Source organism: Rhinolophus sinicus, chromosome X (genome assembly GCF_036562045.2).
Source record: "Rhinolophus sinicus isolate RSC01 chromosome X, ASM3656204v1, whole genome shotgun sequence".
Taxonomy (NCBI): domain Eukaryota; kingdom Metazoa; phylum Chordata; class Mammalia; order Chiroptera; family Rhinolophidae; genus Rhinolophus; species Rhinolophus sinicus.
Window position 1 is genome coordinate 107,679,460 of NC_133768.1, and position 23,098 is coordinate 107,702,557.

At 39.7% G+C, this 23,098-nt stretch overlaps 1 protein-coding gene across 5 annotated transcripts in view; it reads left to right on the forward strand.

Annotated features, from left to right (window-relative positions):
- Nucleotides 1-23,098, forward strand: part of AFF2 (ALF transcription elongation factor 2) — a 473,113-nt gene that overhangs the window by 100,921 nt on the left and 349,094 nt on the right. Inside the window, exon 2 of one of the 5 annotated variants that reach the window (XM_074323510.1) lies at nt 3,832-4,024. The exons of the other annotated variants lie outside the window; for them this stretch is intronic. Within the exon in view, the coding sequence (XP_074179611.1) occupies nt 4,020-4,024 (5 nt within the window). The 5' untranslated portion in view covers nt 3,832-4,019. The remainder of the gene's footprint in view (nt 1-3,831; nt 4,025-23,098) is intronic. 5 annotated transcript variants of the gene reach the window in all.

Below are 23,098 nucleotides of genomic sequence, written 5' to 3' on the forward strand. Positions count from 1 at the left end.
GATTTTGTAAACTCTGACGTCCATCTCATTCCCTTGCCGTTGCAAGTTATTTGATGTTTTTAGTTTGGAGGACTTGCGAGTTTTGACTTCATCTTTCAAATCTAATAGTTTTACTACCGTATGTACTTAAGCTGAGCCCTTCCAATGACTTGATTTGGGTGTTTGAGTATTTGGGGAACATTTTCATATATTATGATTTTAAACATTTTTTGTTCCAGCATTTTGTTTTTCTTTTCCAGGGTCTCCAGTAATACGAATATTATTTCTTCTTTGACTTCCTTCCATTTACACTACTTTCTCTCTGATCCTTTTTATTTTTTTTCTGTCATTTTCATTTTCTTGGTTGTTTTCCTACCTTTATTCAATGTCTCTTATTACATTTTTATTTGAATCTATTCTCCCTTGTGCACCTTGTAATTTATTCTTCATTTTTCAGATAATTTTATTTTTTCCATTTCTTTCCTGTATTTCCTCAACTCACTTATTATTCCTTTCTGGTTTTCTTGTTAATTTTTGTGTTTCTGATTCAAGGTGATTTTTCATATCTTCAAAAGCCTTTCTGAGAATATTCTTTTTGATTAGATTCAATCCTCTTACAGCATTGGCTTACAGTTTTCTTCTGCTTTATTCTGTTTCTTGGAAGGGGGGTTTCCTCAATTGATAAGTATAAAGTTTCACTTTCTATACAATGAACGATTCACAAAAATTGACTCTATATTAGGTCACAAAGCAAGTATCAATCATTTTCATAAAGTAGAAATAGTACAAATAGCATTTGCCAATCACAGTGTAATAAAACTAGAAAGATAAATACCATATGATTTCACTTATATGTGGAATCTAAAAAACAAAATAAATAAACAAACAAACAGAAACAAAGTCATACATACAGAGAACATTTTGATGGTTGCCAGCTAGGAGGGGATGGTTGAAGGGATTAAGAAGTACAAATTGGTAGTTACAAAATAGTCATGGGGATGTAAAGAACAGCATAGGGAATATAGTCAATAATATTGCAATCACTATGTATGGTGTCAGATGGGTACTAGATTTATAGAAGTGATCACTTTGTAAATTATGTAAATATCTAATCACTACATTGTACACCTGAAACTAATATAATATTGTATGTCAACTGTAATTGGAAAATAAAAAAAATTGTAAAAAAAGAAATCGCTAAGAAAATCAAAACTAGAATGTCACTTTTATCTAGAAATTTTAGAAGGTCCAAGTAAACAACTTCTGCATGAAAAAGGAAATGCAAACTGAAATTATAGATTAAAAGATGGAAATAGAAACACTGCATATATGAATCTATGGGATACATTTTTAAAAAATGATCAGAGGAAAATTAATTGCACTGAACACTTTTACCAATAAAAATGAAAAACTGGAAGTAAGTGGGAAAATACCCAGATCAAAAACGTAGAAAAGAACAACATCGTACAACAAAAGCAAGCACAAGGCAGGAACTGCTGAAGATAAAAATGGAAAATAATGACATAGAGAACAAAAAAGTAGGTCTAATCAATAATGGAAATCCTGTGTTTTTAAAAATTATTGCAAATAGAGAAACCACTAGCTGACTTATTAAAAAAGAAAAAAAGAAAAAGAAAGCAAAACTCCACAACATAAGAAGAGAGGAGGAAGAAATATCCATTTGAAAATAAAGAAATTTGAAAATTCACAAAAGACTACCTTTTCAGACATCTATGCAAAAGTTGAAAACTTAGATAAACTTGATAATTTCCTAGAAAAAGACATGTTGCCAAAATTGACATCATTTGATTTAGGAAGCTTCGCCAGGCCCTGAAAAGTGACCAGACCAGAACTAGACCATGCCGTCCCCCTGATCTTGGACTTCCTGGCCTCCAGAACTGTGAGAAATGTGTGTTGTTTAAGTCACCCAGTCTGTGGTCTGTTGGTGTAGCAACCCTAGCAGACTAAGACATGTGTTCTATGGCAGATTTTTCAGTTTCTATACCATATGAGGATTACTGGTTTGCAATCAGTTAATACTGAAACTGCATTGGATACAACTGAATCTGATGATTCAGGAGATGCTTCTGGATTTTGTAGTACCTCCGGGTCACGATTACAAACATCCAATTATTGTACAACATAAGAGACACACACAAAAGTGCCAATTAACAGAGGTTTCTGTTTGATACAATGCCACATAAATGAGTTTTTTCCCAATTTAGGCCTGAGTTAATGAGAGTGAAATAAATAACTTGTTCTCGTTTTTATTAAAGCATCGACTCTGGGGGCACTTGACCTTGTTTCTGGGCATTACACAGCTCTATTGTCTTAAGACCGTGATAAGTATTTGGCTTCATGTGCCAAGTATCATATTTAGAGTCATGAGGTAAAGAAAAACATTTAAGTCCTACTATGTGCTGAGTTCGTCAAGATGAAGAAACAGAATCTCAGAGAGGTAGAGTAACTGTCCCCAATGCTCACTCAGCTAGTAAATGAATCTTTCACCCAAATCTTCCAGAGTCTAAAACCCAGGTTCTTTGCACACAGCACTCTATACAAATCCTGGAGGAATGCTCTGTGAGTCATGGGTATGTGACCTACTGCCAACTGTTTCTTTTATCATCTGATTCCTGTCAATAAGTTTATAGCATGGAAACTTTCTTTTGTATTTTATTATAAGGAAATTTCTTAAATGGTTCTAAAAATCTGCGCCGTTTCTTTCCCTTTAGATATATTGTACACTGGTAATGTGCCCCGTAGACCCTTGCTATCTGGTAAGACCTGGAAGAGGGCTTGGACTCAAAATGTTTCCAATCCTCCATTCCAATAGGAATGATAGCATGAGACTTGTAAGAAGTTGGTGATGCCTTGCTATTTTCAGAACTCCTGTGAAAAGGGAATATTTGATATATCCTGTAAAGAGGCAATTGTATTATGCACACTGGAAGTCAACATACAAAAGTTATGATCTAGCCTTGTTTCTTTACTGAGGTTCAGGATAGAATATGACCCATGAAAAAGGGTCCTTTGTCAGCACTGATCTCTCTCTCTCTCTCTCTCTCTCTCTCTCTCTAGTATTTGATTAGAAAAGTTGACAGCAAAGCCATGGTTGGTTATCGGATTATACATATGTCTGGCAAGGCTTATTCCAGGATTCACAGCTCTGATTTTGACATGCTCCAGTGTGTCAATGAATTTGTCCAGATGGTGTGATAAAGCTGCTAATAGCTTCTCAAAGCAAAATTAATTTAAATTAGTTTTTCTTAAAAGAAATACAAACCATGCGGTACCTATCTAGAAAGGAATGGGAAGGGTGTCTTGAAATCCAAGAAGCACAGATACGCAATGGCTTCTTCACAATCAGTGGGAAATTGTGGCTACCTGGTGACTTTTGGGAAAGTGACTGGCTCTTGAGGAGGCGAAGATTTGTTTGTTTGTTTGTTTGTTTGTTTGTTTGTTTCGGAAGGGGAGTTGGTGAAATATTTTAAACTCATCTGCAGACATCTCTGAAGTCTGCATTTTACGAGGTCTGCTAATGAAGTTGGCGAACTTGTTGCAACAATGTTGCTAACCTTTTTGGATATCAGAGGGATTATTCATTATGAATTTGTACAAACTGAACAAACTGTTCACCAAAGTTACCATTTGGAACTGTTGAAAAGGCTGCATGAAAAAGTGAGATGACCGGAACTTTTCACCAGCAATTCATGGCTCTTGCACCGTGACAATGCACCAGCTCACACGGCACTGTCTGTGAGGGAGTTTTTAGCCAGGAAACAAATAACTGTGTTGGAACACCCTCTGTACTCACCTGATCTGGCCCCCAATGACTTCTTTCTTTCCCCAAAGATAAAGAAAATATTGAAAGGAAGACATTTTGATGACATTCAGGACATCAAGGGTAATACGACGACAGCTCTGATGGCCATTCCAGAAAAAGAGTTCCAAAATTGCTTTGAAGGGTGGACTAGGCGCTGGCGTCGGTGAATAGCTTCCCAAGGGGAGTACTTCGAAGGTGACTGTAGTGATATTCAGCAATGAGGTATGTGGCACTTTTTCTAGGATGAGTTCGCAAACATAATTGTCTGATCTCGTACATTCTTGTCCTGAAATTCAATCTTAATTTGTAATGGCATATATGTGCACCGGTGCTTTTAACAACAGGAACGTTTCATGCAACGTGAAAGTCTTTGAGCCAAATCCAGCCTTCAATGTGCACTTAAGTTTCCATTAAAGGAGAGTGGCAACTGAGCTTACGGAGCTGAGGGTAAAATTTGAATTCTGCTGCAGGAAATCAGAGTATTAGGAGCTGGGATATTGAATTTCACTTTTCCCCACGCTGACATTGACTTTCCTCTGGAGCATCACCAACTAGCGAGATCTAGTTCAGTTGCATGATTTTTTTATTTTTCTCCACTCACCCAAATCCAGAGATACAAGTCCAGGGCTTAGGGGGTCTCATATAGATTTGCAATATTCCTGAGGGTCTGTAGGATCTTAATCACTTTCATATTTTATTTATAAAGCAAATGTTCCATGACATTGAAACATTAAATGGATTATACTCAGCCATGTGCAATGTATAATTTTCTAAAATCTCTGATTAATTTAACATGGGTGATTTTCATTCTTTGATATGTGGCCTTGGTGTAATTTATAACAAGCTATAAATATTTGAAATACTGTGGAAATGTGGTTTGGGGAATAGTATTAACACCTGCCTTAAATGCTAGTTGGGTTATATTAAGCTCTGAATATACTTGGGTATGTTTCTGGCATACTATTTGATCTGCGTTCCATCTGAATTGGTGTATGTAATGACTGGCTGGATTATAAGGGGTTCTCACTATTTCCTTAGCTTTTGATCCAAAACCAAGTCTAAATTTGGGGAGTTTTATGGCAGTATTCCTTCTTTTCTGCACTTTAATTCTTGTTGAAGCAGAGCTGCCAAAGAACTTCCCTTGCCATCTTGTCCCTCTCTTCCCCCCACACACTTCCCGACTCAATCTGTACACATTGGAATGAGGGAAGAAAGAACACAATCCCTGTCAATGCCTGTACTCTGACACAGAGTCATAGGATATGGCCCTGGTGACTCGTATGTCCTGTTATGGTACGGCTCAGCCAACCCACGCTGTCACCAAATCCCATCTTTCCCTGCTTCTGTGGAAAGGCAGCCTCCAGCCCAGAGGACGAGGTTTTCCTCCGGGCTCCATGGCCTGCCCTTTGCCCCTCCCACACCCAGCTTGTCTTTATGAAGGTGTAGAGTGAGTGTATTGATACAAACCTTGCTGAACCTCACTTCCCTTTTCTGTAAAGTAGGCTTGTTTTAAGAATTAGGCATTAGAGAGAGGGAGGAGGGGCTAGTATCTGTATGGGTGCATTGTGATTATCACTGTTGCTTATTTCCCTGCCATTAATAATCCTAATTGTAAATCACTTGGCATTGAGTGACAGGTGGTAAAAACGGTGTGTTTGTAGATCATTTTCGTGACTTGTGTTAATGGCCAATTCACTGATAGAGTCTAGGGTGCCCGAATACTACTTCAGGGTTCCTTCTAATTGGTCTTGGTGGTCTCTGCCCTCCCAATATTCCATGTCAGATGATGTCTATGTTTTCATGGATTTCCTCTCCAAACAAACAAACAAAAGCAGATAGCTAACAAAAAGGCAAATAATTAGCATTTAGTGAGGGCAGACCAAGTTGGACATCCCTTTTCTGTTTTTCCCCTTCATTTTGAGGGAGCCATAGCAGTCCACATTAAAGGTGTGTAGCTGTTTCTTTTGCAGTCTTCGAGATGAGTGATTTATGGAATCAGCGGGAGACCTATGCCCCCATGTGAAGTGCTGCCATTCCCCCTGCCTTTCTAGTGGCTAACATGACATGGCTACAACCTGGCATTTGGGAAATAGCATCACGTTACCTCCACACGGACTGACGCTGGCCTCGACTGGTCATTACCAGCCTTTGCACAGTCCACTGTATTAACAGTTAGAATCACATACATTTTTCATATATTTTATTTATCCTTATAAACAGTATATTCCCCTTAAAGGTAACTCGGGGAGCTTGTTCAATGGGAAATAAAGTTAAGGAGGAAACAATACTTTGAATTGTATTAGTGAACATTGAAAGCCACAACTTACTAAAACAATGTTTTGTAATTCTCCTTACTTGGGTCAGTGTTTTCCAGCTATTATCCTGTCTTCCTAACATTCCCAGTGGGAACATAGGAAACAGGCCTATTGAATAACTATATACGTAATGTGACTTTGGTTAGACAGAAAGCTGGAGCTTGGACATCCAGGGTCAAGTACATTGGCAGATCGGGAAGGCCCTGGGTAAGTAGTTGTTGTGTTAGGCAGTGGAGTATTTTCCATGGTGCATTCTTGTGTGTAGCTTTCTAATTTATTAAAATTGACAGCCCCTGATTCTCTGAGAGCATTGTGATTTCGAGAATGCAATGCCTTGGAAGGTGACACTCCCAGGAAGGCATTTGAATTTTGGAAGGTGCTCTCTTGGGAGAAGCTGGCTTGTTGCCTGCTGCTTCTGGATGGTTCTCAATGTCATGCTGTCTTGTCTGCACTTTGTCAAAGTTAAATACAAAAGTCAGGTTGTATGGTCTAATGGTTAGCACGGCAATCTCTGAAAATGAGACGTATCTATATATACACACATGCAGTACTAGTTTCCTAAGGCTGTTGCAACATAACACCACCTATTCAGTGGCTTAACACAGCACAGGTCTGTTATCGTGCAGCTCTGGTGGTCAGAAGTCTAAAATGGGTCAGCACGGCTGGCTCCTTCTGGAGGCTCTAGGGAGAATCCCTTTTCTGGCCTTTTCCAATTTCGAGAGGCTGCCTGCATTTCTTGGCTGTTGGTCCCGTATCACTCTGATCTCTGCTTCCATCATCTCCTCAGCCCTTCTCTTTCCTTGACTGCCTCTCTGCCTCCTGCTTATAAGGACCCCTGTGATAAGATTGGGCCACTTGGATAATCCAGGATAGTCCACATTGAGACACATAACTTAATCACCTCTTTGAAGTCCATTTCGCCATCTAAGGTAACGTAGTCACAGAGTCCAGGCATTACGATGTGGACATCTTTGGGGGGGCGTTATTCAGCATACTGCACATATGATTAACCTTCGTGTGCCTCAGTTTCTTCATTTGTAAAGGACTGGCAGAAATGCCCCTCCATGTTCCCATTAACACTTCCACTCCTGGAGGTTGAGTGAATATTTTCCCCAAAGTGCTTTAAGCACCTTGGGAAATAGTTTTTGTATGAATAAAAAGTGGTTAACAGTGATAGGCTACCGTGTTTCCCCGAAAATAAGAACTAGCCGCACTATCAGCTCTAATGAGTCTTTTGGAGCAAAAACTAATATAAGACCCGGTGTTATGTTGTGTTATGTTATGTTATGTTATGTTATGTTATGTTATGTTATGTTATGTTATGTTATGTTTTATAAGACCTGGTCTTATATAAGACCCGGTATTATATTATGTTATGTTATATTATGTTATGTTATATTATATTATATTATATTATATTATATTATATTATATTACATTACATTACATTATATTACATAAGACCCGGTCTTATTGTAATATTACATTAAAATGAGATTTTAATGTAATATTAAAATCTCATTTTAATGTAATATTAAAATATTGAAATAACCAGGTCTTATATTAATTTTTGCTCCAAAAGACGCATTAGAGCTGATGGTCTGGCTAGGTCTTATTTTCGGGGAAGCATGGTTTTTCAAATCTAAACAGGAAACTCAGATGTTTCTAACCTCACCTTGTTTTATTACCTGACCTTTCACTTGTTATTTGATATCTCCCACCACTGTCTCCCATGACCCAAATGCAATTGTAGTGTTTTCCTATTTGTAGTCACTTCCCTTTGATCCATTTTGCATCCTATTCCCAGCTCAATTGAAAGCACTCCTTGGCACAAATCACTTCTTCCCTAAGCCATTTGAGAAAAGTCTGAACTCCTCAGCCTGCATCCCATCTCTTTCTTGATGTCTCCAAAGTACTTTTCCATACTCTCTACCTTTACTTCCCTAAATGTGCTCTTTCTTCAGACAGGCTCAGACACTCACTGGCCTCTGAGTGGGCTGGGTATACTCCTAGCCCAGAGTGTTATCTCTATCTCCTAGGCCCCTTTTGTCATCCTTTCCATCTTGCAAGGTGCTGGTTTCAACGCGTCCATGAAGCCTTGCTTGTCTACTCCATCTTTTGTAGAGAGTTTTGAAAACCCAAGGATTTCTCCTCCTCTGAGCCCTCTACTAGTTAAAATCTATACCTTTCATTTGGTAGGTGTTAGGGGTGTCTAATTTGGTTAATTATCATTACATGTCAATAGGTCTTATTTCTCCAAATAATTATAATCTTGAGATCAGGGGCCATACCTTTCACATTGGTGAGCTCTCCGCTAAGCATTTAGCGCCCAGTAAGCTTTAAATACATATTTCTTGATAAATGTGTGTGTGAATAGGGATTAGCTTTGCAGGCCTTTTGTTCTGGGATTTATTTTTCTGTGGTATTAATCAGGCACTTTGTGCCATTTAAATATATTGACATTTCATTGCTTAGCTTGCACATGGAAGCCCCCTCTGTCTGCTATAGAAAATGAAGTACTGGCTCATTTTTATGACTGCAAAACTATACAAAAGTTGATATAAGTTCTGTGGTAATCTATACAGACACCCTTTATAGTTCTCATAATAGGGACTTTTTCCTAAGCTTCAGTCTACATATCTGACCAGGCCTGTCTAAAGAGATTTCTTATCTATGGAGATTCCCACCTGCGTAATATGTCCAAAACTGCTTTAACAAAGCCCTCTGTCCTCCTTGTGTACTGTTTCTGTAAGGCATAGTCTTTGTAGTTTCCTCCAGCAGTGCCCCAATATGAGGAAGTAAACTCTCTACCAAAGCTCTTGAATATATGCTGTTTTCCCAATATACACATTTCTACTGGCTACCACCGCTGTTGTTGACAAATATATGCAGCTATATTAGCAAACGAGGATGCTTCTAGAGACAGATACTGCACATCTAGGAAACACATTTCTAGAAGCTTTCAAAGTGAAAGGCAGACTTGGTCGTGAGACCTGTCCTAGGTTTGTGGCTTCTTTAAGAGCTGGATTTATGACTTGGTTATTTTCCTTGTGGTATCCCAGTAATAGGAAGAGGCTAGAATTGGACATTTGAGACAAGGCAATTTTGCTGATTAGTAAGAGGAGATAAGCAATGTGCAAATATTTATGAGCCTATTGGCGAAAATTCCCAAGCAGTTTGAGGCCCTGGAAAATGTGGCCCTCGTGATCTTTTTTTCCTCTCCCTCTCTCTCTTTCTCTTTAATTTGGGCCTTGAAAAGGAGGGGAGAAGAAGAGAAGGGGCTGATAGTCCATAGAAGTTACAAAATAATCACTGTATTTGTGTCAAAGCTGCCTGTTGAGGCTATAATTATTATAGATTATACCAGATTTTCCGATGGTCTTTCACTCCATTTCTAAATCAGAGAGCCTCTTGCCAGGAGACTCATTGGTGACCATAAGGACTGTTTTAAGACTTCATTACGGGCTGTCTTCATTTCCACCCCCTAATACACGGGGCCATAGAAATCAGAAGTGTGAATTCAGCCTTTCATTTATCGTTGCAGTTCCCCACTTATTGCTAAATCTTTAATTTTGAAGGCTCAAGTGGCCTATTATGCTGGCAATTAGCCAATTGCAGGTGCAAAATCTTGAAGGCATCTATTGGGGGGTTTTGGTGGGAGTCGCCTTAAGAAATGGATCTCTTGTGATGCCCTGGGATGCAGAATTTGTGAAGGGATGGGTATAAAGAATATTAAATGGATACAGATGCCGTTCTAGGAAAGAATTGCCGAAGCGAGTGAAAATGAAATCGCTCGTCTGAGGGTTGACCTTATTTGACTAAGCAAAAGAGACCCTTCACCCTAAGCCCTTTACAATAGAAATACCCTGAACACAGTGGCAATGGAGACATTTAGAGGTGTACTTCAGCTGTGCCATCTGCCTGTAAGAGTTCAGTAATGGCACAGCCTTCCACCCGTCTCCATCCCATTCAAAATCAAGGCCAGATGTTTAGGCTTGGAATTTAAGCCCCAGCACAATTTGGTAATCAGCTTTGTCTCCCATCACACACCCTCAGGAACCTTGTGTTCCATTCTCCTGTTTTTACCCGGCCTGTTCCCTCTCTGAAATGCCTCCCCCTTCTTATATACCTTAACTAATCCTCATCTCTTCTGAAAAACGTTTCCAGATCCTATAGTCAAAGGTAAAATTTTGTCCGCCACATTCCTGCAGGACTTTGTACTTGCTTTTTGTACTCAGGCCTGAATTAGAGTGATTTATGTCTCATTCATTTGTGTATTCCTATAAAACCTAGTCTGGTGCTTTGGCACCAATTCATTAAATTAATAACAACCATATATCCAGTTAAGGAAAAACTTGGCGTAAGAAAATCTGAGCACATTTCTTTAAGTAAGATATATAAAGAGTTGACAGCTCATTAACAACTTAATGGAGAGAATGGGGGGCCATCAGAGACAGGGGGCTGAATTGTTAGGATAAACTATCAATGCGTGATCAATTGGAAATGAAGACAAACCATTTTTAAAATGATAGTCAATGAAAAAGTGGAAATTGACTGATCGTTTACTTTACACATAACTTTGTAAGAATACAGTTATCACACACGCCTGGGACACCTGAAACAAAAGAGACACCGTATCCCAGTTTTCGATCACTCTGAGGAATGATCCCTACTTGGCAGGGCAAACACTTTGGTCCCATCCTAGCCAGGACTTGTGGAAACTCACCTTCAGAGTCAGCAGAATCCCAATTTTTATAGCAGGCTACCTCTTGTATGTCTTTCTTTTGTTGTGTATCAAAGTTCACTCTTAGCTTTCTTTCTGGGAAAAGATAAAGGACTAATCCATTTTTCTGAAGGAAGGATTCTATGCAAGAGAGCCTATGCATCATGTTCCCACACTTTTTTTTTAACCCCCAAATGAAAGTGCATTTCTGTTACCCAGAATAATGTTTTGCTCAGTTCCAAACATGTTGTCATCAGTTCTTGAGTGTCTGCAGCAAGACAATATGACCTTTGCCACCTAGCACGATTTGTGCCTGCCTCTTCCTCCTGTCATTTTCATGCTGAGGGAATTCAAGCTCCTTTTTGGTTAAGAGAGTAAGTACACAGTCCACAGAATCATGAAATGCAAGAATGCTCTCAGAAGCCCAGGGCAGACTCTCCTTACCTCAGGCTGTATTGTCAAGTCTCTCTGCCACTGCTGTGTGTGATAAGTTGGGAAGAGTTATAATGGAACTTTACCTCGAGAGTGTCATTCTGGGTGTTTTCAAGTTTAGACAGAGTTGTCAAACCATTATCATCGCTCTGCATCATAATCCCTGAAAGAAAATTACTGTATGTGAAATTAAAATGAATCGTCTCTGATTTTCCCATCTCTTTTCTATTTGTGCCTTTAGGGGGCCTTTGAGGACTAGAAGGCAGAATATTATGAAAGGAGATATATTTATTCTACTCATGAGGAGGCTCGATATGCGTGGCTTTGCCGCCTGTGAATCATCATGTCTTTCCTCCCTTAAAGGATAAATATGGCATTCATTCCAACCCATTTAGCTCATTATTCTTTTGTATATAAAATAGGCACAATTAAGACATTCTTGTGTTAATTTCTGCATTCTATGTATGGCTAGAAAGAGTTTAAAAATATCCATCATAGCAAACGTCGCAAAAAAATGCTTCATGCATACTGAACATGCCACCCTTGTCCCCCTCCAACTGAAGGCAGTATTTCAACCAATCATGGAGAATTGCGATTTTGTTTTCTACTTACCTACATTAAGGCTCTGTCTATGCGCAATCCAATATTTAGATGAAAACATGTATTTGTAAATATCTGGGGTTTTGACTAGGAATTTCAGTTTTCATCCAGATGTCTGGCATTGTAGAGACCCAGACTAAGAGTGTAGTCTCTGCCTGTGTTAACTCATTTATGGTTACTCAAGTGGACAAACAGAAAGTGACATGCCTGCCTTGTTTTTCTCTCCTTTATCTGCCTCTGCCTTTCCTGCCCCTTCCCACCAAAGGGGGGTGGAAGGTCATCACTTTCCGAGGTGTCTAACTGAAATTCCATTTGGTGTCTCCTACTGGTTACACTAATTAATTAGACCAACCATTGGGCCAAGTCTGGAGGCCTGGGCTGTAATCCTTCCACCAACTATTAGCTGTGTGATCTCTGGAAACTCATTTAACTTCTCCGGAGATCTGGCTTCTTTAACTACTGAAAACAGAAGGAGCCCAGGGAAGAGTTGGGACCCTGCAATCGCTAAGACTCCATCGCCACCCAAAGTTCTGTGACTTGCCTTTGCTCTACCTTGTACATGAACATTAATTGTGAATGACTATTACTGTGTCAGTGGGCCTTTTGGTATCCCTTATCCCACTCTGAGGTTGTTCTGGCATCTTGTGGGCAACTTAGTAGAGGATATAAAAACTTTCTAAAAGGAAAGGACAACATTTTTAAAGACACTTCCATGTTTTGTAATGTTGATGTGATCCACAGTCACCTTATAGTTACTCCGCGTAAAATCTTTCTTGTGTGTACCTTGTGATAAACTCAGCTTGTAAGTACCTCATGCAAAATATCTATCCCCAAGATGCCATAATATTTGGTTACTGGAAAGATTAGCTGCCAGAAGAGATTCAACAGAGTTCCTCTGAATTATGAGGTGAAGCTTTGAATTTTAAAATGTTGCTTTCCATTAAAAGTTATCTTACGGCAGTCAGGAAGCATATGATAAACCTTTAAAGAGAAGTGACATCTCGTGAGAGTACATGCAATGAACTTCCCTCCCCTTTTCCTCCCCTCTCTCTAGATAGATGATAGATAGATAGATATAGATGTTGCTATGCAATATATAGTTTATATTATTAGAAGAAGCTGAATGTTATTTGTAACCTGAATTCTATTATTTCTGTAACTACTATAAATATTCTACATATCTTTTGGAGTCATTAAACATAACTTATTTTCTTACCTAGGGGACAATCAAAGCTTATAACTGTTCACATTGAATTAATCTATTTTTTATATAAATTGTACCATCTCATTCCTTTATGAATCTTTCCCTGTGTGATTGTGATGACATACAGTAGAAATTGGTACATGGTAAATTTTACAGGAGGGCCTCATTAGCTGGAAGGGTTTATTTAGGTGTGGCTATAATTTACTTAATGAAGAAAACAAACTGATCAAACAAGTAGGTTCTGCTATCGGAAGACATGCGCAGGTGCTCTACAGGAAGAAATTTCTCTCCAAAATGGATGCCTATTGGACAAGACTTGTGGAATTGAAGTCGTTTGTTGTCCCTTGTGTTTTGTCATCCCTTGTATCTTGCTTCTATCTACAGACCCGTTCACCTCCAGACACCCCATGACAATGAAACAGCTACCCGTGCTAGTGAGTGAAGTAATGGCCCAACTGTTCAGAGGCCCAAAATGGTCAATGGAACTATCCAATGACTCCAGGGAATTGAGATGGACATTGTTTTATTCCTATTTCTTCCTCAGCTTCTTATATTCTATTTTCCTTCACCACGGCCTGTTATTCCTCTTCAGAATCCCTCAAGCTTGGACTTTTGGAGGATTCCACAAATAGCTCTGTATACAATCTCTTGGATTTCAGAAAGACCCAATAACTTGTCCTGCTCGAATTCTTCCTGACCTCCCTTATCCTCGGCTGCAGACTTTCTTGCAATAGCTCAGATGCAAGACAGAGCTGGGAACCACGGGTGCTATGTGTGACAGTGCAGTCTTACTGTTGAAGCAGAATTGGAACAAGGACTGCTGACCAGATATATAGCTGAGTCCTGAGCTTGCATTATATAAACAAAATCCCCCAATTGCTGCCCCTCAACTTGTTTTCCCAGGTAGCCCCAATGTCTTTAGTGTACTTACTCTTTCCTCTTTAGCAGAGCTCTTCATAAATAGATTGAGAGAAAAAATGAGTTTCATTTGGTATTCCTGCTACTAGTCTTCTAAAAGGTGGAAGGATGGCCAGCAGATGAGAGGTCGGTGGAAGACGAAAGGCTGCTTTGATCTAAGACTTCTCTGTATTGGTGATAACAGCATATTTCACATATGCATTCTGTAAACAACCATGTGGGGAAAAAGGATCATATTCTGTGTACCTGAACTCCCAGTTTCACAAGCTCCATAGAGAAGTCAAGGGGAAAATAGGTACCTAAATACATAAGACCATATTTTGCCATCTTGCCTCGTTGAGTGACGTTCCCAAGGGTCAGTCTTGGTGACTGTTATTTCTCACTTGGCTAATGTGGGGTTCTGAGTTCTGTATTATCTTCCAACCCATTTTTGTTTTTTCTAGAAATGTTGCCAAGAAATTCTTAATTGGGATTTTTGTCTTGACAAAGCCTTTTCCTCATTGTGATTTAGAAGTTCATCATTGGGCAGTGACAGTACTTACCACCTCAATGCAGACACCTTTTGTGCTTAGATTGGGTGGACTAACTCCTCAGCATGCTCTAAAATGAGTGTGCAGATGTAGTTATCATTGTCAATCCCTGGAATTTACTCTGGGCAGAGGTATCACCAAGACAGGAGTCAAAGGCATTAGCTTTTTGGGGGGTGGGGGTGGGGTACCTGCCTTGTGCCCTTGGTTGTGTAAAGTAACCCGTGTCTCCTTTTCCTACTCAGTGGTTTAGTAAGTGATTTTCTTAAGAAATCCATACTTGGTGGTTTGTGGCTACCAAATGTGGAAGGAATGAACTAGCTGGCAGAAGAGTTGGCCTTGCAATAAAGATTGTTTTCATTTTCCCAAGAATTCTTCCCCATCGTGCCAGTTTTGGTCATTTTTGGTATATCTTAGAGTTCCCTAAAAAGACAAGTCCAGGATCCTTGAAAAATCTATGTTCATCCATTCATTTAGGAGACCCTGGAATTATAAATTGCTGCTTTTTGTCTCACCAGATTAATTTCTGAATCACTCACTATGCCTTGGGCTCAATAAAAAATATAGCTGTATCCTCTTCTTATGGTGAATTTTTGGTTGTAAGTTACAGTGACCTTATTCTGGAAAAGATTTTGAACCAGTTTGTTTATATATTGCTACCAGGTCTTAGCTACTCCACCCCTCCTGGGGCTCTTTTTTAAATTTTTTCTCTCTAGGAAGTTTCAGAACTCCGTTGTCCCCAAAGGAAAAGCAGCGCCTTCTTAGCCTCCAAATTTTAGCCAAATGTAGCAAGCACCCATTTCACCAAAAACATGTTATCAGAAATGCCAACTCATACCATACTGAATGGAGGGGCAGTATTCAACTTCTCTCTTTCCTGTTCTGCCCTCTGTTGGCGGTATCAGTGAGTATTCGCACACCTAACAGCACTCTCAGAAAGCAAAATAATGACAGAAAGCATTCTCATGGGAGAGCCACCCAAGGCAGTAAAAGCTCATGAAGCAAACAAGTGTATGAATTCAGAAGAGGCCATCTCAGGGAATTGTCCTGGTCTGGCTGCTACAGCAGAAGTGACATGGGTGTTAAGGACATGTGGCTTTCTGAATTATGGTACTTATATTAGAGCAGCAGCACTCTTACTGGATGAGATGAGGCCCGATGGCTGGTTGACTGATCAAAAAGTCAAAGCAGAGAGCTATTGAAAAATTACAATATAAAAACATTTTAACTTAACATGTATAAAATATATATCCATTTAGTAATTTTTGATGGTCTTTTTCAAAGTGTTGGATGGCTGACTAGAGTTTCATGCTGACTCTCTTGCATAAAACACAGCCATAGTCCATTTCCAGTTTATTTCATCGAAGTGGAACAAGAGCTTCAAGACACTTCGAAAACCATCTCACCCTCGAAGTCTTCTGGATTTTTACCTTTTCTTTTTGAATCCTTGACAGTTGTTTAATCCATACCTAATTTCACAGACCTTTTTAGGGATGCATTTTAATCAAGGTTCTCTAAACATTCAGCTTAGTTTTTAACAGTAACTCTTTTTCCACTCATATTTAATCAGTTTATCTAATATTTTATATATTATATTAATTATATCATATCATATCATCAAGATAACAACTACAATTGCCATAAACAAGTTTGTGAACAAACAGAACTTTCTCATGGTACTCTACAAGAGGAGTCCATTAGCTATGGATGTTGAGCTTCTTTTTGAATAAAATGGGTCAAGATCATCCAATCATGTATTCATTTTATTTATTGAGTCCCTACTATGTATCAGGTACTGTGCTAGGTGCTGGGAACATATTAGTGAATGAAATAGAATGCCCACCCACCGGGAACTTACATTCTAGTGGGAGAGACAAAAAATAAACAAGGAAATATAGATACAGAGGTATCTTATTTGCTAGAGTCTATTTTGCATGATTTGTATAATATTCCTTTTTTTGATGTGAAAACAATGAGGGCATTAGGACTCTACCTCTAATTTCCCCTTAATGACTTTAATATTCCCAGTTGTTGACTTGAAATCTGGCTCCTTAGTGATTCAAAAAATGACATATTCTCAAATCTGGAAAAACCATGGTAGCTTGGATGATGCATTGACGTATAAAGTGTAGTTGTAGGCACCAGTTGAGGTGGCCCCTTTTGAGAACTCTGTCAATGCCCTCTGTTTATTCAATGCACACAGGTTGAGTACTGCATTAGTCGGGGTAATCTACAGAGAACCAGTGGGAGATATTATATATGTAAATAGAGAACAGGAGATTTAAGGAATTGGCTCCCACAATTGTAGGGGCTGGTATGTCTGAGATTTGTATGGCAGGCAGACATGCTAGAAATTCCCATGAGACTTGATGTTACAGTCTTGGGTCCTGAGGCTGGAAACTTAGAATTTCTATGTTGCACTCTGGAAGCAGAATTCCTTCTTCTCAAGGGAACCTCAGTCTTTGATCTTAAGGATTTCAAGGAATTGGATGAGGCCCATGGAGGGTAATCTCCATGATCTAAAATCAACTGATTGTGTTAATCACATCTGCAAAATGCCTTCACAGCACCATTTAGATTAGTGTTTGATGAAACAACTAGGCACCATGGCTTAGCCAGTTTGCTACATAAAACTTAACATTGTAAGCACCTTCTGTCTAAAGTGCAGTGGTTGGTGCTGGGAGCACAGAGCAGACAGGCTCAGTCTCTGCCCTCTGGGGCTTGGGGTCTTGTAAGTCAGCATTCTCTGCCTTGAATATCAGAACCCTCCGGTGGAGAAGACAGTCTATTACCAATAACCTGTGTTGATGTAGTCCCAAGCCAGCCTGTGCCAGAATTGTGACATAGGCTATATTTGCCCGTTCTTGCCGTTCTTCTTCTCTACGTGTCTCATTCTCATTCTCTTGGTCCTGGCACTTAGCACACTGTTTGGCAACCATGTTCAGTACAGTCTCTCAACTCAGTTGTCACTAGCCTTTCCTTCTAACTGCACTGTAAGCTCCTCAGGGACATTGTGAGTTCGCATCCTAGCAAGGGGATGGGTGAAGTAGGAGCTTAGTGGCAATAATTAAGAGGCAGTGTGTAACCATTGTTTCTAGTAGGAATTGCCCAGAAATTTAAAAAAGATAAAAAGCTTTCAAATTAGCCCTAAAGGTTATAGCACCGTATAATATAAAGGACACCAAGTCTCAGGAGATCCACACTCTATCTTTCTGGGCAAATCACTGCCCATCTCTGGCCCTTAGTTTTCTCACATGTAAAATGAAGGGGCCAGAAGTCTTCTCTTAGCTCTAAATGCCAGTTGTTTTAGTTGACTTCTGTGTACAAGACCATGAATCGTCATTAATATTGAAAGAATCACAAAGATTTGGTTGTCTAAATATTGGAGACACTTAGAGCTTGAAAGAAATGACTTTTTCTTAAGATTCGTATGAATGGGTGTGCCTTGAAAAAGCGAAATAATGTTTGTGTATTCCCCCCCCATTGTACCTAGCTTAGTGCCTGGTAGGGGGAAGATGCATATTAATGTTTGCAGAAATGGACTGAGGGAAGAACATAAGTATTGGAGGGTTACTTTTAGTCATGTTTTATGTAAGCGCATTATCACTTATATTACACATGCACACACACACACACACACATACACACACACACACACACACCAGGGGTGCCAAAAATGTATACAGGTGGACACTTTGGTCAGCGTTGCTCAAGCAGTAGTTCGCCGTAATCAGAAGTGTCTGGACGCTGATGGTAACCACTTTGAGCACCTCTTGTCATTGAAGAAGTCAAATGTGACTTGTATTCACCTTTCGTTATCGGTATATATGGAGCATTGCAATTTTAATACAGTTTTCCTTTCTTAACATGTGTATACATTTTTTTGGCAGCCTCTTTGTGTGTGTGTGTGTGTGTGTGTGTGTGTGTGTGTGTCTTGCTCAAATATTTGAATAAAGATGCCCTTTTTCACTTGGTCTAGAATGAATGATCACATATTTAAAACCACCTCAAATAATTTGAGGATCAAGGAGAGTTATAACTATATAGGTAAGTAAAATAATAAAAATAAACAGATAACTTATTTGCAGGGAAGACCCATGTAGGTAATAATCATTAACATAAAAGAAACTACAGCTTCTCAAAGAGCCTTGAACTCTTTGAGAAGGGCCCACAGTCCCAGGTGCAAACATCTCCGATCCCAGCTCCTTTGAAACTATGTCTCTTTTAACAGGAGGTTTCATAATCCGGCCAACACGTGTCTGCCCTTTAAAGCCTACAGGGTCAGTGGAAGGTCTGCAATAAGCTGACAGTTTTATATCCAGTTAGTGATTTTGGAAGTGCAGTATGACAAATGCCACACATTTAATTTAATTCTTAAGTTGTTTCTAAACCAGTAGCTCTAGACAATGCAAGCTAATGATAGATAACACAGCATAGGCTCTGTTTTTAAAGGGCCAAGTCTTTAACATTTCTGATTTAGTGGGCAATTTTGAAGTGTTGAGTAGTGCATCTTCTAAAAGTTAAGCTTTTGTTTTTAAAATCAGGAGTTTTGCAGTCTGCAGCCCCTCCCCTCATCACCACCTCTAAACTTGTCACCAGTCACTCTTGTCACCAGCCACTTCTCTCCTTTACCACCTACATTTTCCAAAAATCTTGTACACACAAAACTATAATGACCTAGCTCTAAATGTATTTGATTCCAACATAATGTAAAGGAAAAGGCTTTCTCTGGATGCATCAGAGTTGCTTCCATGTTTTAATTTTTATTTAAATTATTGTTCTTCAGCTCCAGTCGACATTCAGTGTTATTTTATATTAGTCTCAGGTGTACATAATAGTGGTTAGACATCTATATAATTTATGCAGTGATCCCCCCAAGTAGTCTAGTACCCACCTGGTACTATACACAATTGTTGCAACATTATTGACCATATTCTCTAAGCTGTATTCTACATCCCCAGGGTGATTTTGTAACTAGCGATTTGTACTTCTTAGTCCCTTCACCTTCCCCACTCAGCCCCCCTACCCAAAAGTAGCCATATCATAAGCATTATTTTACTTTTGATACCTATATCAATATACCCCTTATATTGCTTGCGCGCAACATTTTTAATTTGCTGATCATAAAAGGATGCGTTTCAACTGATTTTTACATTTCCCCCTTTATGTGTATGTACACTTTTTGTAGATTAATAATGGTCAGATGGAAAATAAGATTAGATTGTTCAAAATAAATGTGCTTAGTATGCATTTTTCTATCCATTTCTTTTTGCTTACATGTCAACAGAATTTAAAATGCCAAAATAATATTCACAGGTATGTTCAATATAAGAAAAATTTCTACTGCCCAAAGTGTAGGATGCTCAAACCCCAGATGGTAACAAAAATTTGTCCCATACCCAGTTTCTCCCCATATGATGACAGCCCTTTTTAAATTTGGAAATTATCTGCATCTTAAAATTGTATTCAGAAATATCGATATGCCTAAGAATGGAGTTATAAAAACTGCCCAAAAATGTTTCAAATTTAGTTTGTACTCTGCCAATAGCAAAATTCAAGTGAACATAGGAAAACCACTCTCAGCACTTTGAATCTCTGATGATGAGCTCCGTTTTCTCCATTATTCTCACCCTTCGAATGCTAATCAGATGAAGTGTCTCTTGTGGTGTATCCATCTCTGCAGGCTTCTGAGTAGTTTGTTTACAACCACGAGGGACCTGCCACTTTTCACTGACTTGTCCTAGTAATTTGCTTTCTGTGCAGGCTTTGCTTGTCTACAGAGATGAGCTACTCCAAAGAAGGGAGGTCTAACTTGAGGCTCTCAGCTCAGCAGCCAGGTCTGGTCATTAGCTGTGAATATGGACCTCTGGACATCAAGCTGCAAGATTGATGTGTATATTGTTGGTTGAGTACACTGGCTTTCCTGAGATGAGTGTGTCTTGTGGAATTGTTATTTTGTCAGTGACAGATATGCTTAGTGGTGTTGACTTTTGACCCCCTACTCCCTCCACCCCAGGAAGGTCAAAGAAGCAAAAGGAAACTTCAAAGAATGGGAGCACGGTCATCCTTTGCAGGCTTCCAGAACGTGAAGCGGGATCAGCCTGATTATCCATCACATCTTGTCTTGCACTAATCGGAATACACTTCATTCAGTGATCTAGTGCTGCCTGCCCCGTCTTCCTCTGGACTGGACATCAAAGACCTTTGATTCTTTCATTTCTCTAGTCTTAATGTGCTGTAAAAAAAAAAAAGTCACACTTTTTTTCCACCATCCAAAATATGTCTTTGTTCCTCAAGATAGAGGATCCTTCAGCCTTTCTGAGTTAGAAGGAGAAGGTAAAATGCATTAGTTCAATTTAAGCACGAAAGACTGTTATCACCGGTGACCTGTTTCAGCAGGGCACATCATGGGGATTAATGACAGACTCGGGGGAGCTGATGACCCACAGCGAAACCAAAGGGCCATTAACCCCCATCAGTCATTTAATTCCCGGGGAAAACCCATTCAGAGGTAATTATTGCTGTTATAACCTGGAAAAAAAAAAAAAACAGAGGTGCATGAATTACATTAATGAGCTGTGATCATTTTATTTTATAATGTTAGCCCAAGAAAAAAGTAAATGGTTTTTAAAATGTGAGTTTCCTTTTTTAAGTTCTAAGAAAATACACTTTTGGAAACATTGGTGGTCCCGAGACAAGTTTGGCAACTCCTTGCCCTAGTCTCTACTCAGTTCCTAATCCTAGATATCGTGAGCTGTATGTCCTAAAGCGTCATCTCTGTACCGTTTACTTTCTGTGGGCTATCTGTGCTGGGAGTAGGATTGAGGAATGTTAAACCACACAGGCTTTCTGCTTTCCAGCCTACACCCAAGTCTCTTCCCCTACTGTGGCTTCAGGTCCCTTGTTGCCTCCGTCCTGCCCTCTTACAGTCCTTCGGCAGTATTAAGTGAACATCTACTATGTGGCACGTGCTGTGGTCTATGGGGCAGGGTGCGATGCAAAAATCATAGCTATAAAGGAAAAGGAAGTTAGGCTCTATGATTTCTGGGATGGATGGATTTATTATTTTCCTAGGACGCCATAACAAATTGCCACAAACTTGGTGTCTTGAACAACAGATTTTTTTTTCTTTCACAGTTCTGGAAGCCAGAAGTAAAAAAAATCAAAGCGTTGGCAGGATATACAACTTCTGAAGGCTCTAGGGGACAATCCTTCCTTGTCTTTTCCTGTTCCTCGTGGCCCGAGGCGTTCCTTGGCTTATGGCCACATCATTCTAATCTCTGCCTCTGGCTTCACAGGGTCTTCTCCTCTGTGTCTCCAGTCTCCCTCTGCCCTTGTCTGATAAGGACACCAGTCAATGGATTTAGGGCCAACCTTATATCCAGGAGGATCTTGTCTGGAGATCCTTACCTGATCACCGCTACACAGCAAAGACCACATTTCCAAATATGGTCACATTCACAGGATCAGACATATCCTTTGGAGGTTACTATTCAACGTGCTGTAGGGAAAAAATCCAGGCATGCATATCAGAGAGGACAATGGAAGAGGTAGACACGTAGAAGACATGTAGAAGAAGGGTCTTTCCTGGTGGGCATGCATGAGTACAGAGACAGGACAATGGAGAGAGTGGGGCAGTGTGAAGGTAGAGAAGAACTGAATGGAGGTTAACACTTCTGGGCACAGGAATACAGAATAGAGGTGGGGACAACTTTAGGAAGACAGACTGGAGCCATGGCATAATGATTGGCCCAGAAAACATAGAACACTGTAAAAATCAGATAGGAAAATGCGCAAGTATTTATAAGAAAAAAGTAACAAAAACTTGAGTTAGGACAGTAGCAGTATGAACTGATGGGAAGGATAGGATTCTGATAGTAAAATGGCCTAGAAACCTGTATACGTAATAGAGGGAGGGAGTGGCCCAGGGAAGAGCAAGTGAGGGGAAGGAGGCAGAGATGAGCCCCAAATGTCAAGCGTGGGTGACTGAGAGTTTGGGGAAATCAATGAAAGAAATGAGCAGCCAGGCAAGAGGGCGAACATGGGGGAAAGGTAGATAATAGGAACTTTGAGAAGACCCAGCAGAAATGACCCTCAACCAGGTGAGTTTTCAGGACTTAAGTTCAGGAGGGTGTCATGGTCTGGAGATGTGGGGGTCTTTCATGTAGAGTACTCTTCCAAGCCCTGAGATTGGCCAAGGTGACGAAGGGAAAGTGTGTGGCTCTGGAGAGAGAGCGCCCACAAAAACATCCTTGGGGACGTCATCATTTAGGGGATGGGAGAAACAGAAGGTGTCAGGCAAGGAGAAGGTGTCAGGGAAGGAGACAATGAAGTTAAGGTCAAAGCAGCAGGTTACAGAGCTGTGAAGCTCCATTTTCCAGAAGCCAGGCAGGAGAGTGTCGGGAAAGTAGGGGATGCCAGAGTTTTGGAATAGGCAGTGGTGATAGCCTCACAACACTGTGAACTCACTTGATGCCACTGAATTGTACTCTTGAAAGTGGTTAAACTCATAGGTTTTCTGTGATATGCATACATTTAAAGAGAGCCACCATTTGAAAAAAATTAATAATGTAATAT